This window comes from Sinocyclocheilus grahami, unplaced genomic scaffold (assembly GCF_001515645.1).
Source record: "Sinocyclocheilus grahami isolate Dianchi unplaced genomic scaffold, SAMN03320097.WGS_v1.1 scaffold174.1, whole genome shotgun sequence".
NCBI lineage: Eukaryota > Metazoa > Chordata > Actinopteri > Cypriniformes > Cyprinidae > Sinocyclocheilus > Sinocyclocheilus grahami.
The window spans coordinates 1,135,898-1,160,413 of record NW_015505353.1 but is presented as its reverse complement, the minus strand read 5'-3'; the positions used below and the strand labels follow the sequence as shown (position 1 = coordinate 1,160,413).

General features: G+C 38.3%; 1 protein-coding gene across 1 annotated transcript in view; it reads left to right on the top strand.

The window, feature by feature from the left end:
- The window catches only part of LOC107593607 (potassium voltage-gated channel subfamily H member 8-like), a 54,753-nt gene that overhangs the window by 5,487 nt on the left and 24,750 nt on the right, over positions 1-24,516 (top strand). The window contains exons 2-6 of the mRNA XM_016283390.1: positions 11,945-12,178; positions 13,778-13,909; positions 18,387-18,520; positions 18,613-18,847; positions 19,702-19,859. Of these exons, the coding sequence (XP_016138876.1) occupies positions 11,945-12,178; positions 13,778-13,909; positions 18,387-18,520; positions 18,613-18,847; positions 19,702-19,859 (893 nt within the window). The remainder of the gene's footprint in view (positions 1-11,944; positions 12,179-13,777; positions 13,910-18,386; positions 18,521-18,612; positions 18,848-19,701; positions 19,860-24,516) is intronic.

The window sequence follows — 24,516 nt, the reverse complement described above, 5'->3', positions numbered from 1 at the left end:
GAACAATGCGTGTCTGTTGTTTGAATTTGGGATAGAGATGTCAGTGTGCTGTTCTTCTGTTGTTCACTGAACTTCACACAGAGCTGAAACTGAGCTCATCAGTCATCATTAGGGAAGAAAGAGAGGGACTGGAAGCCTAAGAGGGAAAACAAAACAGATGCTAAAGAATACATGCAGGGAAATCAAGCAACAGAACATGGTATTTTGCCTTTGCATAATACAGGTTGGCATTATTGGAAGGTGGAAACAGGACACCGTGAGGATGCACTCTGCAGTTTCAGCAGGGTTATCCACACCTATCAGCCCGGAATACAGATAGAACTCTCACTTACTGTTCAAGAGTCTCCGAGAATGGAATTCCGAAATCGTGCCAGTCTAGACTTTCAGACCTTGCCATCTTCCTTTGTCTTATTAACATTCTTAGAATACTTTTGTGTGCTTTGGCACGAACAATGAATTGAAAATAAATTTGAAGGACCCTGCTGAGACTGTGACAAAAGATTATGTAACCACAACAGATTAGTGAAATAAAAAGGTTGAAATTATTAGATGCGATGGAGCCATTTCAGACTCTTCCTGTTGCTGCTTCGTTTATTGCTGAAAGGAGTTTAGCACCATATGCAGATGGTTTTAAATTAGTGCGCTTAGTTTCTTGTCAGCTCCATCAAGCCAGTAGAGCTCATTAGCCTGGAGTATTTAAAACGGTCGTTTTTACTGAGAGATTCAAGAGTCTGTTATACATAAAAACATACTTCGATCATATCAGTGAAGAAGTTAAATATTTTCTACTCTATCTGTGCTCAAACCTGTTCTCAGATGTCAGCGTAAGACATTATACATGATACATTATTCAATGCACTCTTTCAAGGAAATGGGATTCAGAACAAGAAGACAGTCAAGATCTCAAACCTGCAAAATCAGGGCCAAGCTGGAAAACATACTTAATCATAAGCTCTCTATACCTAGAGTTTGAAGGATGCCCCCTATACTTAGAATACTATTGGATGGCTTAGTGTATACTGTGCACTGTATACTGCACACTATCTGTTGTTTTTTACAAATAATATGTGAAGCAGTACGCGGTATGCAATGAAAACAATGCATTGTTGTCAAAACATTTAATTCAGAAAGATATGTCCAGTTATGACTTTGGAGAATTAAAATGTTATTTATTAGGGGCCATGCACCGAAGGTGCAGTGGCACCTATTGTATCCGTTAGCGTAATTTTTCTTCTTCCGCCGAAAGTCTATGGCAGCCCATAGAACCGCTTGCGGGAAAGTTATGAAATTTGGCACACTGATAGAGGACAGTCTCAACATTAACCACATCAAGTTTGGAATCTCTAACTCCAATTTTCTAGCGCCACCACTTGTCCAAAGTTGCAATTTCTTTATGCTAATAACTTTTGAACCATAAGGCACAAAATTAAAATGATTTTTTCCTCTGAATCCTTGGCTCATGCCGAGTCGAATGAACACCAAAATTCAAAAATCGCAAGGTTTAGTTTTTTCGCTATTTTTAATTGTTCGTAAAACCTCCTTTTTCGAACTTGTCCTAGACGGTTTGTCTGATTCTCACCAAAATTGGCTCAGATCATCTTCAGACCATGCTGGCAAAAAGTTATGGAATTCAAGTTGATTTGTCCCACCATTCTTGAATAACGCACGAAGGAATTCTACGAAAAGCACGTAAAAATGGATGTGAGGCTATCGCTGTGTCTCATTTAGAAGGCTGCGTCCTCCGGAGGTCGCATTCGAAGGCTGCATACGTCATCGAGGCTGTCTCATTTCAGAAAAGCAAGTAGGACACTCCGAATGCGACCTTCGAATGCGACCTTCTTTGACAGGATTTCGGAGGATGCATGAGGTGTATCCTTCGCTGCTACAGATAACCCACAATTCTTTGCGTCGCCGCGAACAACCGTTGTTAATTTGAAAAATGCCGGCGCCGGCAGATGTAACGTACACACAAGTGCAGATGTGGTGTTTACAACTTACCTTAATTCGCCTCAGTAAAAACGGATAAACTTTGTTTTTAATATCCTCCTCCTTTTTTTCTCTAATAGATGCCTGCTGTAGGTACGCTGCAGCTCCTCAAACATTGAACAAAATAAAACAAGTAAAATAATTTTTTTTTTTCAAATTACTTTCCAAATTTAGAAATAATTTTCCTTCATTTAAGTAGTGTGAGAGCGCAACGATGCTCTAAATGTGTTGGCATAGCAACGGGATACTTCCGGTTTCCTTCTCCGCCTGTCCTACGAAGGCCGTCTCGTTTTAATTCTAGGTTGAGGACACTTCGTACATGCATCCTACAGAGGATGCGACCTCCAGAGGATTCGACCTCCAAAGGGTGCAGCCTTCTAAATGAGACACAGCTAAAATCTCTGCAACGGTTTGGCGTATTGAGACCAAACTTGCTGCTTGTTATAATAAACATGACCTGAGACTACCTGCAGTGTTTCAGCGCAGTGCCCCCTAGTGGTCAGGAGATATAAAAAATTCATATTTTTGCTTATAAGTGGTCAGTGTGAGGTGACAATGGCGCATACAAAGTTTGGTGCAAATACGTCAAAGCTTTGCAAACATACAGTCTCAGATGCATTTTGGCATCTTAACCAGAAAATTTGTTGATGCTCTAAACGAAAACCGTTTCGTATATCGACACGAAATCCATAACTTTTGCCAGCTTGGTCTGAAGATGATCCGAGTCAAATTTGGTGAAAATTGGACTAACGGTCTAGGAGGAGTTCGAAAAAGTAGATTTTCAACATGAATCAAAATGGCGGACAGGAAGTTCAGCCAATTATGGCAAAATTGGTATCGATGTTCTCAGCATGATGCAAGGAGTCTATAAATATCAGTCTCATTACAGCGCCACCTTGTGGTCAAAAGTTATAAAGCAATTTATAAAAATGCTAATAACTTTTGCATGCATTATAATATTGTAATGAGACTGATGTTGATAGATTCCTTGCATCATGATGAGAACATCGATACCAATTTAGCCATAATTGGCTGAACTTCCTGTCTGCCATTTTGATTCATGTTGAAAACCTACTTTTTCGAACTCCTCCTAGACTGTTAGTCCAATTTTCACCAAATTTGACTCGGATTATCTTCACACCAAGCTGGCAAAAAGTTATGGATTTCGTGTCAATATACGAAACGGTTTTTGTTTAGAGCATCAACGAATTTGCTGGTTAAGATGCCAAAATGCATATGAGGCTGTATCTCTGCAAAGCTTTGACGTATTTGCACTAAACTTTGTTTGTGCCATTGACACCTCACACTGACCACGCCACATCAATTTGGTAACAGCGCCACCTATTGGTCAAGAGTAATAAACCATTGATTTATTATTAATTATGACATTTCCAAAAATGCTAATAACTTTTGATTGCATTAGCCTATTGCAATGAAACTGGTCTCAAAATATTCCTTGGCTTATGCCGACAACAGACATATTAATTTTCCCTTAGCAAATCTGAACTGCCTGTCGGCCATTTTGATTTATGCTGTAAACCTACTTTTTCAAACTTCTTATCAACCGTTGGTCCGATTTTCACCAAAATTGAGTCAGATAATCTTCAGACTGTGCTGACAGAAAGTTATGGATTTCGTGTCGATAGACAAAACCGTTTTCGTACAGCGCCGCTACAAATTTTAGGCATGGTGCCAAAATGACTCTGAAGCTATGCAAAGCTTTGACATAATGACAACAAACTTTGTGTGTGCCATTGTCACCTCACACAGAACACACCAAAATGATTTGATTACAGCGCCACCTGTTGGTCAAAAGTGATAAGCCATTTAATCATATTACTAGTGGTTGTGTTTATGATTTTTCAGCCATTTCAATTACAATCATCCTAAAATTGCTTTTATTACTACATTTGGTCTGATGCTCCATGCCATGCTTAGCTCCTCATTTTGTCTCTGGAGTGCTTGGCCCCGCAATTGCTGCTTGCAGCTATATTTTATTATTTTTTGCTTTAAAAAATTTTTTTTTTATTATTTATTAAAGGCGCTGTATGTAATTTTTTTACTGTAATAAAACATGAAATTACGAAAATGTATTTGCAGATATTAAGGAAACATGCAAAGTTCACATACTTGTTTCTCTGAAAAACAATTCTACTGCTAGTTATTCCACTTTGAAATGTTTAATTTGAATTTACTTTCATTGTATAGGGCTCCATATTGCAGCTAAAACGGTCGCATTTGCAACCAAAAATATTAATTTACGACTATATAAATTTACATGTTATGACTTAAAAATTAGCATGTAATGCCTTTTTTCCATATTGTTTTGAGATCACACCTTTTGTTATGTTGACGTAATAAACTGGGGCAATGCGCATCAAAGTTTTAGTGAGAAAAAGTCCTCATCTCAGCCGAACACCAGCATTGACGGCACTCGCTAAAAACTTGCTAAAAGCAGCTCCAGTTGTGGCAGATACCGAAAATGACAGAGGTGCTAATAAAAGTGCAGAAAAGCAGTGTCTATTTCGTGCACAACTTGAACAACTTGAAAAGCTGTTAGCTGTGTGGACATTAATAATATCATTAACCATTCTCGTTCTTGTTATCAAGATCTTTAGTCTATATGTTGTGTTCTGTTAATGCGTGAACTTCATATTATTTGTAGCGCACTTGCTGTCCAATAAACACAATAAGCTTTGTGCTCTGTTACCTTTTAATAAACAAAGTATCAGCTTTAAAATTCTGCCAAATTCATAACGGAATTCAAACAATAAATACCATTTTGGCACTCTTTAATATGGCATGAGCGATCGCTTTAGTACCTCAGTTCAAGCGGCACATGAACCCATCATATCTTTCTCTTTACTACTACGAAATAAACATAAATTAACATCAAAGGTATATTATAAGATACAGTACAACTTACTGAAATGTCTCGTATAATCGCTCATTCTGTGTTTCAAACTACAGAAAATGTGTAAAGCATGTAAACAATGCCACGTAACAATCATTTACCTCAGAATAACCATTCGGCGTCCATAAGCTCATTAGTCAGCTAGAAAAAATAACTATATAGTGGAGCATTTTGCTAAATATATGCACTATGCTGCATATTCACATTTTTACTTAACCTGTTGTCTACATGATAAGAAAGAATGCAGGGAGCTAAAGATAAAATTCAACACCTCCTTATAATTACATGTTACTAATAAAGAAAAACAGACTGGATGTGTGCAAGACATATGACAACACAGGATGCATTGAGGAGGAGCCCAAACTACACTCAGTGGCCAAGTGATGCTGACATAATTATGGTCTGTGATATTGGCACAGATTCTGTGAAATAAACAATTGTTTGTGACTGTATATAGTTCTCAAGTTGGAAAAGACGTTTCCACTTTAAGTGAACCTTAGTTCCCAGGACATCTACAAGATGGATTAAAATGCTAATGCTGGGAGACATAAATTCATAATATTAAGACTGAAATGTTAAGGTGTTTAAAAGTAAATAAATAAATAAAACACGTTTATTCTGTGGCACTTAAAAAATTATTTGGCACCTATTTTTGTTTCTTATAGGAGCTAATGGCACCTTAAGTGATTTTTTTTGTATGGAGCCTTGTTGTATAATTGTACTTCGAAATGTCTTTGTTCTTTGTTTAAAGACAGAAAGTCATACAAAAATTCCATTTTTGGGTGGACTGTCCCTTTAAATAATTATTTTTGTTATTCTGTTTTGTGCCAGTAGTGACACAGAAATTGCTTAAATTAACTTTATTTATTTTAAATATTTTTTGATTGTTTCAGAAAAAAAGTTTAGATAATTTCATACAGTTCATATCATGTACACGAAACATTGCTTTGTTGCATACAATATGTCATATGTCATGCAGTGTGATCTCACTGTGTACTGCACATGGAGACAAATATAATTGCATACTGAAAAAGCATAATATAAACTGCAGGAAAAATAAAAGTATTATAGTAACACAGTGTTCTGATCATGTTTCTCAGAGACTAGAATATTCGTGATTCGTGTAAAGCTCACATTCAGCGTCCTTTCTAGCCATCCTCGACACACCTTGAGTCTCTATTTAATGCACAAAGAGGTTTCAAATGCAAGACTGCATTGCAATGGAAGGTTCCAGCATCTGTCCTATCATTCCCTCCCCCAAACATCTCTCTCTCTCTCTATCTCAACCAGTTGTTCTCTCCATTCCTCTTTTTCCTTGCGTTCTTCCTCCCCTCACTAATCATACTGCCTCTTTAAATAGCTCTCAGGTGTTCCTGTTTGGGACATAGACTCACAACAGGGGGACAGAGGGAGGAAGTGTGTGTGTTTTATGCAACAATCTGGGGCAGATGAGAAATGTGGACATTCCCCCCTCTATCTCCTGCCTCACCCCTTTTCCCCCTCCATCTTTCCGCATGTTTTTCAAAGTTAAAATGCAGTTTCTTGGATAAAAACACACATACACACAACACACACCCTGTTTTTACAGCCTGGATTCAATCTGTCCAATTAAACATAAACTGACAGAGTAAACCACATGAGGTCTGATATGGAAATGAGAGAGGATGATATATATATATATATATATATATAATTTTTATAAATTTTTTTGCTTGTGCACACTGTCTGTGACTGAGGATAGGATAAGGACTCATTTTGCCCAGTGAACATATACACTGTATGCATATATTAGATAAAACACAAATATGCTTAGATATACCCAAAATGAACATGTAGGTATTTTCAGCTGTTGTCGTATTGCTGGCCCAGAGGTTATGACCTGGGAGTGAGTAGATGGACAGTAAGATTAAGAGATTTCTCTTCTGGGATGTGCTGTCGTCTGTAGACTGCAGAACCAGTATGGCTAGTAGGGCCAAATTGGCATGCATCAATGTCAGCCATGGTAAAAATATTCATAGCAACTGTTTTCAGTCATTAATTTCATATGTTTTTGCTCTGTTGATTCTGTCACAGTGCTTAATCTAAACCACATCAGATGGGCGTACACATAAAATGCTATGTAGTATATCAGAAGGAAATTCCTCTGTTTTGTGCCAGGCTTATTATAGTTACCTAAAACTAAAATCATAGGGAAAAACATTTTCATTGCTTGAAATAAAGTAAATGTTAACTAAAAAACAAAATAAAACACTTTAGCTAGTTGCCATTTGTCATTTTCAATCTCGTTTCTCTATCATGTCTCTTACATATGTGGTGACATATTTAAAAAAAACTAACTGACTAAAACTAGCAGTAATAGTGTTATATGTTATAAATTGTGTCTGCTTATAATGTATTTGCTAAAATTAAGATGGGGAAGGTTTTTTTAAATCACTTTTTAACATTGTTGGTTTGATCCATTGAAAAAATCCTCAATTTAATTCTGTTATTAAAAAATATAGATAAAGGACATAATTATTTTAATTAATTATAGTTATGTCAGGTAATTAATTAAATGGACAATACTATGCATTTGGACTACTTTTAATTTAGCATACAAAAAAAAAAAAAAAGTATACTGCTTTTATTTAGAGTTCCTAATAGTAGAGGTGGAATCTCTGGGGTGCTGTAGATATAGAAAATAGAGCTCAGAGAGTCATATCAAATTAATATATTGATTACCTGAGGTTTTATACTGGTGAGTTTGTGTGTCTTTGCTATTGTTATTGTTACAACTCACCCACATACCATTCCAAACCTGTATGACTTTCTTCTGCTGAACACAAATAAACATTTATAAGAATGTTGATATCTGTTACGGCACGACAGAGACGTGAGACACGCGGATCCATCTGCATGCTTTTATGACGTGGTCATAACAGGCATGGGTCAAACAATGGCAAACAGGTACAACACAGGCACGACAAAGAGTAATCCTAGGACAAGCGTGGGTCATCGATCGGCAAACGTAATCCAGAGGGCTTGACAAAAGAGGTAATCTGTAAACACAAGCAATAGTCAAAGGACCGGAATACAGGCAAAGCAAAACTAGACTAAGACTAGGAAATAAACAATGGCTAAACGAAATGGCTCCGTAACGTAGCTATCATTGACTAGCGATAAACGCTATACAATACTCGGCAGTGAGAGAGAGGAAGTCCATGGCTTATGTAGCATGTCTGATTGGATTCAGCTGTGTGTGTGTAATCAGTGCAATTGATGATGGGAACTGTAGTCTGGGTGAAGTGCAACAGTAGTGTGGTGCAAGAGTCCATAGTAGTGAGCGGGTGATCTCAGGTGGGGAGTGAACGGAAGTGCATGGAACGGATTCGTGACATAGCCCCCCCGCCAAGAGGAAGTCCATGGCTTATGTAGCATGTCTGATTGGATTCAGCTGTGTGTGTGTAATCAGTGCATTCATCTGTGTGTGTGTAATCAGTGCAATTGATGATGGGAACTGTAGTCTGGGTAAAGTGCAACAGTAGTGTGGTGCAAGAGTCCATAGTAGTGAGCGGGTGATCTCAGGTGGGGAGTGAACGGAAGTGCATGGAACGGATTTGTGACATAGCCCCCCCGCGAAGGAGCGGCTTCCAGATGCTCATATCACCATACAATCCAGGAGGGTGGTGGAGCGGAGGCGGAACAGGGGGAGGGACTGAGGGCCAGGTCCACATGGAAGTGGGAGGCCAGGGACTGAGGCAGAGCAGTAACCCACCAGGGCGGAGCCAACAGAACAGGAGTCCACCAGTATGGAGCAAACGGAACTGGAGCCCACCAGGGCAGAGCAGACGGAACTGGAGCCCACCAGAACGGAGCAGACGGAACTGAAGACCACCACGGCAGAGCAGAAGACCACCAGGCCGGAGCAGAAGACCTCCAGGGCAGAGCAGACAGATCAGGAACCCATGGCAGAGACCAGGACCTGGGAAAAACTGAGACACGAGAGACAGACAATGCAGATACGGCCTCAATGGCCGAGGCAGGGAACACAAATTTATCAAAGGTTTCCCCGGTGATAACTGAATGGGCAGACAGTACATAAATGGTCTCTATGGCAATGTCAGGGTTAACGGGACAGACCTGGAGTGCAATTATATTTTCTGGGCTCATGATTGGACTAATGGGGCAGATAACATATTCCTTGATAGGAACTGGACAGGCTGACACCTCACACTCAGACTCATTAATTGACACTTGACAAACAGATAGTTCACTTGTGGTCTCTCTGACAAAGACAGGGTTAACAGCACAAACAGAAAGTTCCGGCTTTCGTAGCCGCGACAGGCAGGGTTGAGAGTTCCCGAACTGCCCTTATGGCCGCTACAGAACAGTCAGGAGGTTTACAGACAGCGTCCTTGGGTGTGACAGACCAGGATGAAAGTTCAGAGACAGCTTCCTCGGCCGGATAGAGACAGGACAAAAGTCTATAATTGGCCTCCATAGCCCTAACAGGGGAGGCAGGGAATTCCCTAACGGCCTCCATAGCTGTTACAAGACAGGAAGTGAGTTCACCGACAGCCTCCATAGCCGTGATGGAACAGGCAGAGAGTTCACAGACGGCCTCAATGGCCGTGACAGGACAAGCATGAAGTTCGAAGACCGCGTCCTTGGTTGTGACAGACTGGACTGAGAGTTCATAGGTAGCCTCCTTGGCTGGGTCGGGACAGGAGAAAAGTTCATAAGCGGCCTCCGTGGCCGATTCAGAGCTGGACGAAAGTTCACAGACAGCCTCTGCGGCTGGGTTGAGACAGGACAATTGTTCACAGATGGCCTTCATGGCCGGTTCAGGACTAGACGAGAGTTCATCAACGGCCTCTGCGGCCGGGTTGACAAAGGACGAGAGTTCAGTAACCATGACAGGCATTACTGGGGATTCAGAAATGGTCTCCTTGACCAGTGCAGGACAGGACAATAGTTCATAGTGAAGATCAGCTGTGACTTGACTTGCCTCGTGACGATCAATGGTGACTTGAGTTGACTCAGGAAAATCAGCCGTGACTTAACTTGATTCAGGATTGGCAGCTGTGACATAACGGGGCGCTGTTGTGTCCGCCATTTTGTGAATGTGCACTAGCGTGGCTGCCATTACACGAGTGAGTGCAGGGTCGCGTTCCTCCACGACGCCCACAGTGAATGTTGAACCAACAGTCACCAAAGCATAGTCCATAAACTGACTGAGAGATGAGCGGGGACCTTCTCGGATTAAACGTGATTTGAGCGGCTGATTAATGCCCTCACAAAAGAATTCTATGAGTACACAGTCCGGCAGATCAGAAAAATAATCAAAGTTCAGATACTCTTGAATATAGTCCTTGAGCGATCACCAAACGGCTGTCTTCTCGCCACGTGAACTCTTCTCATAATGGCAGTGCTTAATAATGCTTGTGCGTGTTAGTCTGGGGATTCAGGGATGAGGGTCGCGAGCTGTCCTTCGAGAGACATTTACAAGGCATTGTTGTTGTATTAATTTATGATGCGTGGATGCTATTAATCTGCTTTGACACAATGACAGGGTAAAACAATAAAATAAGATAGAATACAAAAAAATTATCCAGGCAGGAAATTGGTTATGTAATGAAATCAAAACAAAGCCTTTCACATGAAGAGCAGTTGAAGCTTTCTTAGACATGTCATGCAAGGTCATGTGACTTGCAATGCTTAAGACAAAAACCATATGGTCCAGTGAAGCCTTTAATAGTTCATAAAACATAAAACTGAATTAACCAATTACATGAGGATAATGAGCATTACAACTAAACTGATCAACTAAAGCTTATTTACTCAACTTTTTGATCAGTGTTAGATCAGATCAGTATTAGAAACATTTCTGCAGAATCATGTGACACTGAAGACTGTAATGGCTGAATAATGACTCCTGAAAATTCAGCTTCGCCATTACGGGGGTTATGGAAATTGATGGACAGACGCATTTTTGTATAATCAGCATAAATTGCTAGCATTCAGTTGTTTATGCTCAGATTGCTCAACCAAGCTGCATCAACTTCAGTTTCACCTGAAGTTCTGTTTCAAGAGATTAAAGGTAAAAGTTAAAGGGGTCATATGATGCGATTTCAAGTTTACCTTTCTCTTTGGAGTGTTACAAGCTGTTCATGCATAGATAAGATCCCTAAAGTTAAGGCAAAGACTAAAGTCTCAAACCCAAAAAGATATTCTTTATAAAAGTTAAGACTCGGCCACGCCCTCCTAAAACACCTCGTTTAAACACGCCCCCACATGTCTACGTCACTGTGTGGGAAGATTAGCATAACGCCGCCCAAATGTTCACACAAAGAAAGAGGTAACTTTGATTCTTGCTTTAGTATTGTTGCCGACGCCGCCATGTCGTGGAGACACTGGGTTTTTCGTTGTGAAAGCGAAAAAACTTAGTTTGGCCTTCTGAAATAGGACACAACTAGAAATCAGTGGTTAATTATCAGTAATTATGTCCCCACTGGATGCAACAAATGCCTTGTTTGTAATGGGTTTTATTGGTTTTGTCTCGTCGCTCAGGGAGACGGCATCACAGTATGGTAAAGAGCGTAACATTTCCGTCACACGCTTGAGGTATTCGGCCAATCACAATGCACTGAATAGCTGGCCAATCAGAGCACACCTCGCTTTTCAGACCGATGAGCTTTGTAAAAATCGACACATTTCAGAAAGGCGGGGCATAGAGGAGAAACAATAGTGTACAGTATGTGGAAAATAATGTGTTTTGAACCTTAAACCGCATAAACACATTTCATTACACCAAATACACCAAATAATGTTCTTTTTAGCAACGTCATATGACCCCTTTAACAGGAGGTGAAAACTGTGGTATAGTGAACATAGCAAGGCATCTTTGCACCTGATTTGTCCCCTTGCTGATAACAAGACATTCATGTGGCAAAACAGCAAACTAAAATCCTATGGGAGCATCTTGTTAAAATTTAATAAGGAATAACCAGTAACAATAAACATTATTAGGCTAACATTTTTGCTTGATGTTTGTGTTTCTACTAGACAGCAACTTCATCCTGGCCAATGCACAAGTGTCCAAAGGCTTCCCGATCGTGTACTGCTCGGATGGATTCTGTGAGCTTACTGGATTTGCCCGAACCGAGGTCATGCAGCAGAGCTGCTCATGCAAGTTTCTGTATGGGCCAGAGACTAGCGAGCACATCATTCTTCACGTGGACTCTGCATTCGAGGAACGTAGCGAGTTCAAGGAGGAGATAATGTTCTACAAAAAGATTGGTGAGAAGAAAAAAATAATGGATAATGCATTTTGCTTGGTGGTGTTGCTGCAAAACTTGTTGTACATGTAAATACAATCAACGTAATGCATTTTGGCAAATGCTAGATGTTTAGTGTCTGACTTAGACAGGTTGAGTTTCATTTGCAGTGATCTTGGGTATTTTGCCATCACTGTAAAGCTATTAGCAGCAGTTAAAAGGAGACCAGTAATAATACATGGAAAGTTGTGTGATCCATCACTAGTAATAGCACATGGAGGTATTACAACACACCTTAACAAAGTGAAATCTCTAGCCATTGTTAGAAGCAGATGGTTTTATTAGAGTTGGTTGGCCAAAAGCACCAGAGAGACTCTAAAGTCGGATTACAAACTAAAGTCCAGCAGGTGTGCAAGTTTATTTGTGGAATTTACGACGACACTGAGAAAGATTCATACTAAACCATCCTGTCAACCCATCCTGTAATTTCCCTTAATATAGTATATCTCACTCCATTTTGCACTTTATTCTTCTATTCAAGGGGCTCTGAAATGTTACATTTTGAGATTGGAGATTAATCAAAATAGAAATCCTTCTTCTTTCACTGGATTAATTACTAAAAAAGTACCATAGTACAGTTTTTTTGAGCAGGTAGCATAGGTGTTCATTGAAGAATATTTAAGTACTATGTACACATCATGGTTTATAAATTCCACCACAATACATGTCTGTAAGTGTACTGTATACAAAGGGCATTAGATAGTAGCAATGATAATATTTGTATAATTTATTATTCGTGCATATTATTATATATTATATTATATATTAATAATATTTGTATTCGGTTTGCCAAGGTCTTCAAATGATGCTGTGGCATTTTAACACCTCCCTGTACCTTTTCCATTTGCTGATTCTCCTCTCCCCCTTTGTTCTATATTGAATGGAACATCTCCAGCACACTTGTTCTAGAGAGCGTTATTATTTCATCCCCTTTTTCTTCTCCATAATGGTGAGGCTTTTTCATGAGGAAATGAGAGATTTGACAAAGACTTCTCCAGCTGTGAGCAATCAGACGGAATTCCCCCAGAGGCTTCCAGTAACGGCTACTGGTGGAGAGAGAAACACACAGACAGACACACACACACACACACACACACATTGCTAAGCACACATATAAATGCCCTGTCGCACACATACACCCACACCACTCAAAACACACAGACAAACAAGCATTCACACACACACCTACGTGGGAATTGGATACCATAATGGTGCTGCTCTTTTTGGATGTGCTGGTCTTGTTTTGTTTCAGGTTTTATAGCACTTTAAATAGACTGGAAGTAATGTTTTGCCAAGTAAGCTAAAAATGTGCTTCCTGTGGTAACAACTAAATTAACTAGTTTTATTCAGTGCAGAAATTCTATTTAAAGTCAGTGTGAATTGCAACAAATTTTACTTCTATAATGTAACATATAACAAGTGACACAGAATATCCAATTAAAAAGGGCAGGGAACTTGCCCTTCATTGTCACATTTTACAGTGTGAATGTCCTCTTGCAAATGTGTATAAGACTGTATATTTGTGTGTGTTTATATATCTTGCCTCTCAATTCTACTGCAGGTAGTGTGTTCTGGTGTCTGCTGGATATTGTGCCGATCAAGAATGAGAAAGGAGATGTGGTCCTCTTCCTCGCTTCTTTTAAAGACGTCACTGACACTAAAGCCAAATCTGTACTTGAGGAGAAGAAAGAAGGTTAGTGGCATATCATGGAACCTTAACAAGACAGAGAGTGTTTTCTAACAGAGCTATATTAATAAAGGTGACTTGACTTGACTGTGTGGTGGATGGTGTATGTGTGTGTACATTTCCCCGGGTGCCGCAGCATAAATGGCTGCCCACTGCTCCGGGTGTGCGTTCACGGCGTGTGTGTGTTCACTGCTGTGTGTGTGCACTAAGGATGGGTTAAATGCAGAGCACTAATTCCTAGTATGGGTAACCATACTTGGCCACATGTCACGTCACGTCACGTCACGTTTTACATGAATTTTCTGGATGACAAGATATTCATAATATTCGTAGATGTCTCTTCCACTAGGTCCAATTTAATGTCCTAGGGGTTGATTTTTATTAAATACACTTTTTATTTTTTTTTTACTGTGACTTCATCATTTATTTTTGTTTTAAACATGTACCAGACCCAGACTTTAAATCGAAAAATATGAAAACGTGTCATAAAAATATTTATTATTTTTTACTTTTAAATATTAATTATTAATCAATAAAAAAATAGGAAAACCTAAACAAAGAGAGAAATAAACTTAAATCATTTTATTATTTATTATGGAAAAAATAATAGCCAAAATGTTGCAGAAATTATGACGTTGACATGTGGTGACATTTCCCTCACAATCCACACTAATTTTTCACTAATAATATTTTATCAAAAGTTAATGTACTTGGTTACCATAGAAAGAGCGGTGTACCATACTGCCGTGCAAAGGCAAAAGACTGTAACTTCGTATTTTGGTCAAAAATTAGTTTTTGGGACATTCAAGACCTCCTTTATCATGTGGATAAGTATCTTTTTTTTTTTTTTTATACTGGGTTATCTTAACAGTAACTTCGAAAAGCCCAGGAGAAACCAAGGCAGAAAACCGTATATTACCAGTAATCGCTCTTTGACTTTGTTTTGGAACGCTCAAATTGAGTTACGGTACTCTGCCTTTGTTTAGCCGTGCGTCAGTATGAAGTTACGGTGCCGGCCTGGAGTTATACAGTAATCTGCCTTTGTTTTACTGTCAATTAAAGTCTGCCACGTTTAAATTACAGTGTAGCTTGTGTTATTTCATACATCTCTCTGCAATTTTTTAGACAAACGAATTAGATAGATCACGATCTACCAAACTGGCTCCATATAACAAAGCACTGTAAACAAGCTAGATAAACTAGATAACTTGGCAACAATAATTAATCGTAAATAATCTTTAATCTTTTTTATAATGCAGATTATTCTCTCAGTGCCAGCCCGTTAGACTGGGTCTGCCCACTTCTGCACACATGTGGACTCGAATGCCGTGACAATGTAGCACATCACACACAGTAGAGTCTCAATTAAATCCATATCCTACCTTTTCTTGTAACCCGAAAGAATTCATGGCAAAGAACTTCATCGGAGATGTTTAATCCACAAGCATTCTGAGTATTATTTCTTCTTGCTGGCAAACCGTATATTACCAGTAATCGCTCTTTGACTTTGTTTTGGAACGCTCAAATTGAGTTACGGTACTCTGCCTTTGTTTAGCCGTGCGTCAGTATGAAGTTACGGTGCCGGCCTATAGTTATACAGTAATCTGCCTTTGTTTTACTGTCAATTAAAGTCTGCCACGTTTAAATTACAGTGTAGCTTGTGTTATTTCATACATCTCTCTGCAATTTTTTAGACAAACGAATTAGATAGATCACGATCTACCAAACTGGCTCCATATAACAAAGCACTGTAAACAAGCTAGATAAACTAGATAACTTGGCAACAATAATTAATCGTAAATAATCTTTAAACTTTTTTTTTCTTTTTTATAATGCAGATTATTCTCTCAGTGCCAGCCCGTTAGACTGGGTCTGCCCACTTCTGCACACATGTGGACTCGAATGCCGTGACAACGTAGCACATCACACACAGTAGAGTCTCAATTAAATCCATATCCTACCTTTTCTTGTAACCCGAAAGAATTCATGGCAAAGAACTTCATCGGAGATGTTTAATCCACAAGCATTCTGAGTATTATTTCTTCTTGCTGGCGTTCACATCAATACACAAGTCGTCCTTTTAGTTTAGTTTAGGCTATTTTCATTCAGTTCGCTGTAAAAGCAATAGGCCAAGTATGTCTTGCATTCTTTAACGTTAGTGAACATTGCAAATAAATTGGTTGCAAAACGATATCCACTCACATGTTTTGTCTGGTTGTTACGATCAGAAAAAAATGAATACAGTCACATTACTGTGTGTTATAGCATATGAGACAGCCTGTGATCACTAGATTTTATACTGGTGTTATTAATGATTTTGTAAATGGTGATCAGCATCCAAATATTATATATAATGTGGTCGTTACTGCCTTTTGCCTTGGTGTGAGCAGCGCATGTACATGGTTGAATGTTGTTACTAGACATACAATCCTTTGAAACCCTCATATGATTCCTTTTTTGTGCTAGTCTCATTAAGGTGAGGCAGGATGAAAAACTATCTGTTTATTGTGTGACTGAGAAGCCAGATATTGGCCTCAAGCACCAAAGTAAACTGTGTGGAGCAGGGAATCCCAGTGCAACTGTGTCTGTCCTCGTCTTTTTTTTCTTTTCACACTTTCGCCTTTTGTTCCTTTCTCTCCCTCCTCCTCCTCCTCTATGTTTCACGTGACCTGTGCTACTAGTAAATTGGGAGTACATTTATTAGGATCTATAATAAGTGTTATGCCGCTGGTCTCCCTGCTGACTGCAGCCTTTTATGGATGAGTTTCTGTCGCCCCTCTCCTCCTCAGGCCCTGCAGGCTGAAGTGATCTCTATCCCTCTCTAATAACCAGCTTCCCAGCTTTCTCTCTCACTTCCTAGCCCTTCATCTCTCTCTCTCTTTCTCAATCCATGTTTCTTTCTCTGTCTATCGCTCCATCCCTTCAGTCCTTTTCCTACTCCTGATTTGGTTTCCCTTGGTACCTTGTTCGGCAGGGTTGCAATGAGTGACATTTTCCCCTGTTGCCCTTGGCAATTGAGACTGGCAGCCTGGCTGTCTGCTTGTTTCTTCAGCTGGCTGATTTAAAAATGCTACACATTTGTACACACACACACACTACTGGTCAATATCCACACAGAGACTCCACACATTTCATATGTTTTTGTCTCTGTCTCTAACAGTGTATCCATTGCACTACAATACTTCTGTTGACACTTTTTGACTATTTCATTTTTATTTTTGCTACCAACAAGAACTAACACAGAACTAACAGTATGTTGAATGGAAAAGAAAAATAATTCACATGTAAACAAGGATTCATTCTTATTTTCTCCAAAGTGTTGTGGAGAATGTGTAGTGTCAGTGGAGAATGAAGTATTGTTCATTGAGCTCGTCATATTTTCAGCAACGTTTTTGTTAGAGCTGATTTCAGCAAATTTTATTTTATTTTCAGCAATTTAGCAGCAAAGTTTCGGGGTTTCAGATTGAAGGTTTGGTTATTCATGTTATAGTAATAGTGTTGTTGTTTTGTGTTTGTGTGTGTGTGTGTGTGTTTTGTTATTTTCAGCAGCAAAGTTTTGGATTTTCAGATGTGGTTTGGCTTTATAAAACAATCTACACTATAATACTTCAGTAGGAAATGCACCAACACAGGAAAGGAACCTGAATTTGTCAAACCATTTCATGTGGACTTTCATTTCCAGTGTAGGGTGTCCCTTTGACTTACTGGTTTAGTTCAAGACATTCAAAGACTAAATCAAATGAACCTACTTCAGTATTTAGCAGTCACTTGATCAGTTGAAACAAATGTGTTCAATATGGGAGTGAAAACATTCTGCCAGCAGAGCCCCAACTGGCGGAAACCACTGGTGTGAAGCAGGTCACCAGCAGAAAGGAAGTTATTCTTGTTTCACATCAGCTTTTGTGTAACAGCAGTATGGAGGGCAGAAGAAAAACAGGCCACTTTGAATAAAACCGCTCTCAATACATGGAAGTATTGATGAAAAATCTTTTTCTTCACAAAGCAACAACAACAAAAAAACACTCTGAATTATACACTTTCATTCACCAATGCAATTATTTTTTTTGTGGGTATATAACATTTTTGGAGCAGGAATTCAAGATGTTAGAATATGATGGTTTATATGTTTTCTTAGTTACTTGACCATGTCTTTTTTTTTGTTATTTCGAGTACCTTACCAAAACCAGCTCTGGTCACTGTAATGCTACAAAGGTTGAGTTGTTTAGGTGGTATTTTATTTTATTTATGTTTTTATTTTATTCATTTTGCTTATTGTCTTTTAAAATAAGTAAAAAGTAAAAAGAAATGCAAAAATATGATATATAACAACCTCAGTACCACAGGGATTTGCCTACTGTGTCCTCTGGTGTTGGTGTCTTTATGAATGAATGGAATTTATTTTGTGCAGTGTGTTTTTGTTTCTTGATGAATTGTATCCCACATTGCCCTTGACTTTCATAACAACAGCCCAACCTTTCCTCAGAGTGCCGCCGTGAGAAGGTGAAGGGCGGGTCTCCTCCGTTCGGCTCCACACGGCTGCGATCTAGCACAATTCTCTACCATATTTCAGGACACCTGCATAACCGTCAAAAACAAAGTAAAATCAAACTTAACAAGGTGAGACCGTTCAAATACTGAGGACATAATACAGAAACTGAAAGACAAAACAGAACCAGTGACTTCACCATAATTGTCCTCCCTCTTTATAGAATGTTTTTGGTGATCCACCCGCTCTTCCTGAATATAAAGTCGCTGATGCCAAGAAGTCCAAGTTCATTCTTCTTCACTTCAGCACCTTCAAAGCGGGCTGGGATTGGCTGATCCTTCTGGCTACATTCTATGTCGCTGTGACAGTGCCGTATAACGTTTGTTTTATTGGGGATCAAGACTTGACACGTAGCACCACTGTCACTGACATTGCCGTTGAGATTCTTTTCATCATTGGTAAGAGAATCCAATTTTGATCTTTGACATTATATTTAATTGTTCAATTACATACTATGTTTTTCATTGTGAGCCTGATTATGATTTACGACGTTATCTTTGTTCTGTCACATGTGTGTCTTTACACATGATTGTAAGCAGGTCTTTAAATCAGTCTCAGGCTCTGACATCTTCCATTAACCCTCTGTGGTACAGCGTTGCCACAGGGCAACATATCATTCTCCTTCAGTTTCCTTCCATTCAGAAAAAAATTTATTGCATTCTAGGAATTAAAAGGGCAATTTTTGCAGAAACAAAAAGTATTCTTTTTGTAAGACATTTGACATTTCAGTTTCTCTCTATGACTGATCTCTCAGTTTTACCTGAACTCTTTCAAGAAGCACACGTGCTGTGCTCCTCAAATTGCACTATTATTTCTTTTTCCTGCATCTTTTTTAAGATTAGCTTAAATTTATGTTTTTGTTGATAGATTGTTCACAATTAAAAAATAAAGGATCCCATATGATTTAAATATGAATGAAACATGTGTGTTATTGATTTAATTTGAGTGTAATAAAATAGCAGGATGACCTATAATACATATGTATTTTAACATTGCTCCTGAACTTTGCTTTGGCTCTGTGACCCTGATAATGCCTCTATTTAGAATGCCTGGTGTTCAGATTTAGTGACAGCGCATTCATTTTTCATTTTCCTATTGTTAGTCTGCAATAACAACCCACTTGATATATAGCTGGCAGAAAAGCATTTTTGCTGTTATAAATGGTTCAATATACACACTGTCGTTCATTGAGATTATGCTGATGGAGTATTTTGTGAAGACGCTGACTCTACTCTTTCTGTTGCTTGGCCAGACATCGTGTTCAGTTTCCGTACTACGTATGTGAGTAAGTCGGGGCAGGTGATCTTCGATGCGCGGCAGATCTGCATCCATTATATGACCACCTGGTTCATCATCGACCTGGTTGCCGCTCTGCCCTTTGATCTCCTTTACGCCTTCAAAGTCAGCGTGGTGAGTAATGCACATATTAAAAAAATATGTAATGAATGTATCGGGGAAAAAATCTTGTTTTCAAAACTTGTTTTCACAGCTTTCAAATGCATTTGGGATTTATTACATTTACATGATTTTGCAGAAAAAACTGATCCACACAGAATCTGTGCCCGCAGAAATCTTGAAACATGTACACACCCCATCACTTGCATTTTTAGTAAATAACTTGATGATGCTTTCAGGAACTAACAGTAACAAACCTAGCACAACTATGTTTGTGAATTTGTTTTCTTTATATAAAAATGTTAGTGGATTCAGCTTCTCTAAATCTAAATAACTAGCATATACCCGCATTCTACAGTAGTTGTACTGTATTTAAAAATAAATCTGCCTGTAGCTTACACATAAATGTTGTTATTTTAATACATTGAAAAAAAATGTTTTGTGACCTGGTTGTATTTTGGTGACAAACACAAATTCTACAAACTATTTTCAAATCAAATAAAATCTAAACTCCTGTGGGAGGACTTAAGGAGGATATCCCAAAAATCCAATAACTATTTTGTGTTGATTTACATGTTATAGCTAATTACTGATAAATGGCAGATATTAAAATTCTAAATGATTTTGTCTAATGTAAAAATAAAACAATTAAAACCATTTGTTTTAAATGCTACAAGTTGTCATGAAGTCAACAACAACGCCAGATCCTTCAGCTCCTGCCACACATTCACAATCACCCAAATACTGATGCACTCCATCTGTCAACACCAATCAAGCCCGGTATAAAGCCACCATCACATCCCTTCCTCAGTGTCTGGTCTTGTTGTTCACATGTGTGCATCAACCTTCCTGGCCCCTTATCTGATCTACTTACTGGTTCATCTTCAGTCGTCTGCTCAGCTATGCTCTGTACTCTTCAAGAACATCCGTACCTGTGATCATCACTTTTTTGCATTTAATAAACTCTGTTGAACTGTACTTACCGGTGTTATCCTCTTCTGTTTGTTGACACAAGTGTATATAAGCATCACAACATTATAACGTATGATGAAATCTGAATGATTCTGAAAAATTACATTACAGGTGTTATTAAATTATTCTAGTTTTTTAAGATCGCTTTTGTTGCCCTCTAACACTTTTATCTAAATTAAAAATAGGAAAAATTAGCATGAACAATTACATATATAAAACATCAGCCAAAAATACCCAGTGTCAGCCACTAAAGGAAAATAAAATAAACCAAATACTAATGTGGTACAAAAACATGTTTTTTGTTTGTTTTTACATATTTTTTGCAACATTTACAGAGTGTTTTATTGGTTATATGGAATTAAGACGTATGTGCAACCAAGTTTTTTTTTAAAGGTGCAATTTGCTAAATGATCAGTTTTGGTAATCCGTTATGTAATCTTTAAGTCATGTTATTGTTAAAAAACTTTTTTTTTTCTTAATTGATTATTGTGGTTAAAACATTGGTACTGTAAAGTAGTTGGTCCCACTTTATATTACGTGTCCCTAATACCTGTGTACTTACATAGTAACTAGATGTGTACGTAGTATGTAACCACAGTGTAAGTACACATTGGTACATAGTATCTACAGCTCTAATGTTTGTGTAACTACACATATCTAACAACCCACTGAATGGTATGTGTAAGCACAAATTTGTAACAGGACATTGGTAACAACACTTTTTGGTAATGAAAATACAAATGTGTAACAGGACTAACAGCTCTCGTTGGTAAAGAAAGTGTTACACTTTATATTAGATTTATCATGTAATTACTCTGATGTTGCACAGCAGCGGTCAGTAAGTTAGGCTTTGCATATAAATTGTGGTTGGTGTTCAGAATGTTACACTTTATATTAAGTGGACAGTTCCTAATGAGTTACCGTGTAAGTACACTGGTATTACAGTGGTGCACCAACTCCAACTCGAGATCCAACTCCTCCCACTTTACATATCCCTAAACCTACCCATCTCCACCCCCTGGATCAAATTGTTCCAATTACTCTTATACATATTGTTGTTACAAAATGTAGTTATATAATTCCTGTTACACGAGTACTTAGTGAAGTGAAAAAAGTGGTTACCAATGTCCTGTTACACATTTGTACTTACACAAACCATCCTGAGGGTTGTTACATGTGTGTAGTTACAGAAATATTACAGCTGTAGATACTAGTATGTACCAATGTGCACTTACACTGTGGTTACATAATATGTACACATCTAGTTACTATGTAAGTAAACAGGTATTAGGGACATTAAAAATGACTAGAACACTGCACACTGATTAGTCACAGGTGTAGATATAATCAGTTGCTCAGTAGAAATGGGAGAAACCAAAATACTCATTACAGGGGGGACCAATAGCATAATTAACAATTTCGAAATATAGTCACATGTACAAAAACAAAGAAACAACAAAAAAACATTATATATATATATATATATATCTTGATAATAATAATAATGATCGTACTGATAATCATTTCACAAATATGAAGTTAAATCTAATTCCTCATTCAAACCAGGAAAAATGGTGGCTTTTAGCTGAAAAATCCAAAAGGCTTCCCTTTGTAGAAGTCTTTGTAATCTATCACCCTTTCTAATCGATCCAGTTACAATTTCCAAATCAATAATTCTTAAAGTAGACTAATTTGAGTCATGTGTAGATGCATAATGTACTGCCATGGGGTAATCTTTGTTTCTTGTACGAATTGCATTTTTGTGATCCCATAATCTATCTTGCAATCTACGTTTAGTCTGACCCACATAGAAACAGTTACAAGGACATTGAAGCCTATAAATTACATGCATACTTTTACAATTAATGAAGGATCCAATTAAATACAGTTTCTTTGTGCAAACATCCATAAATGATTTAGTTTGAATTACATTCTCACAATGATTGCAATGTCCACACTTAAACATGCCTCGTATTCCTCTGTCCAACCATGTTGTCTGTTTCATAGCAGGCAAGTGACTTCTCACAACTCTGTCTTTAATTGTAGGAGCCTTTCTTTAGCTCACAATTGGAGGCTCCTGAAAAATCTCGCGAAGACTTAGATCACGTTGGATAATCCCCCAGTTCCTTTTTATTATACGCATGATGTCATGTGAGACAGTACTGAATTCCATAACAAAATACGGTCGTGTGGAGCTGTTCTTCTTGCTTTTCTTGTTGAGTAGGTCATCCTGTTATAGTGGTGACACTTTATTCAAAGCCTGATCGACCACTCTTTTCTGATAGCCTCTCTGTTTAAAACGATATTTCATGTCCATAGCCAGACGATTAAATTCAGAGTCTTGATCACATATCCGTCTTAATCTTTGGAATTGACCCAGTGGAATGCTTTCTGTCAGATGTTTTGAATGAAAGCTCTTTGCGTGCAAAATGGTGTTACGATCTGTATTCTTTCTGAAAAGTGAAGTATGTAGACATCCATCTTGATCTTTATAAATAGAAATGTCTAAAAAAATGTATTTTCTCCTGATTGTATTCAAGGCTCAACTTAATGCATGTATTTATGGAATTCAAAAATGCATGAAAATTTTGTAATTCGGTTTCATCTCCTTCAAAAATCATGCAGCTGTCATCAATATATCTGGTCCACCATTTTATTTTCATAAAAAAAGGATTAGCCGTAACATTAAACACATACTCCTTCTCCCACTGTCCCAAAAAAAGATTGGCATAATTCGTCGTTTCTATAGATATAATTTTGAACCCTACCAAAGAGCACCTTCTGGGACTATTAAACGGAGGTCCTTTCAGCAAGTAGCGCTCCAATATATTTTCTTTGAGGTATTAGGGACACTTAATATAAAGTGGGACCAGTAGCCTAACTTCTTCCTAAATGCAATGCTGTAAAAGCATCTTGTACTTGCAAGAAAGAGCGTTTCTGTAGCACAAACATTAGGTCATGAATTTCAGGAATGCATGAACTGATGTATGTAAGTCGCTTTAAATAAAAGCATCTGCCAAATATGTAAATGTATAAAAGTAAGGGACTTTCAGTGCATCTGACTATGTTGAAATCCATTTACTGTAGAAGCGCTTCCTCCAGTTAACAGTTGAAAATGCAAAATATTTCCGCCTGGCCCTGTTTGAACAGTCATGCCCAGTTTTAGACTTTCTGATATTTCTTTTTTTAGCCCCTTCAGCACTGTGTTTAGTGCAGTGATTTGTTTTGCACTACCTTAAGTGTAAAACTAAATTTTGAGGAGCAGCTGAGTGACCCTGATTGGGTGGACCGTGAAGTCCTTTTGATGACATAATGGATGTAGAACTTTTAATGAGTGATCCTGGTTTCAGGTACAAATAAAGATGTATAACAGGCTCTGAAATTGGCTGACACTGCCTCTGCCGACTCCTCTACTAAAGCAAGAGTCACAGGCTCCTGGTTTTAATTCACAGAAAAAGACAGTCAGCCTTTCTGGCCAATCCAGACTGGGGGAATCGATCAGTGCCACTTGGACACACACACTTACAGTGATGACACATGCAGTAATGAAACCCTGCATCCCTCTGTACAGTGAAACAATGAAAGAGCACTTGAAATCCACTGAGGCTTATTAAGAGAGGGAGAGTGAAATGCAGTGGACTGTACTTGAGTGCTACTGTAATACAGACCTTGTTGTCTCTGAGATGTTCCCTTAAATCTG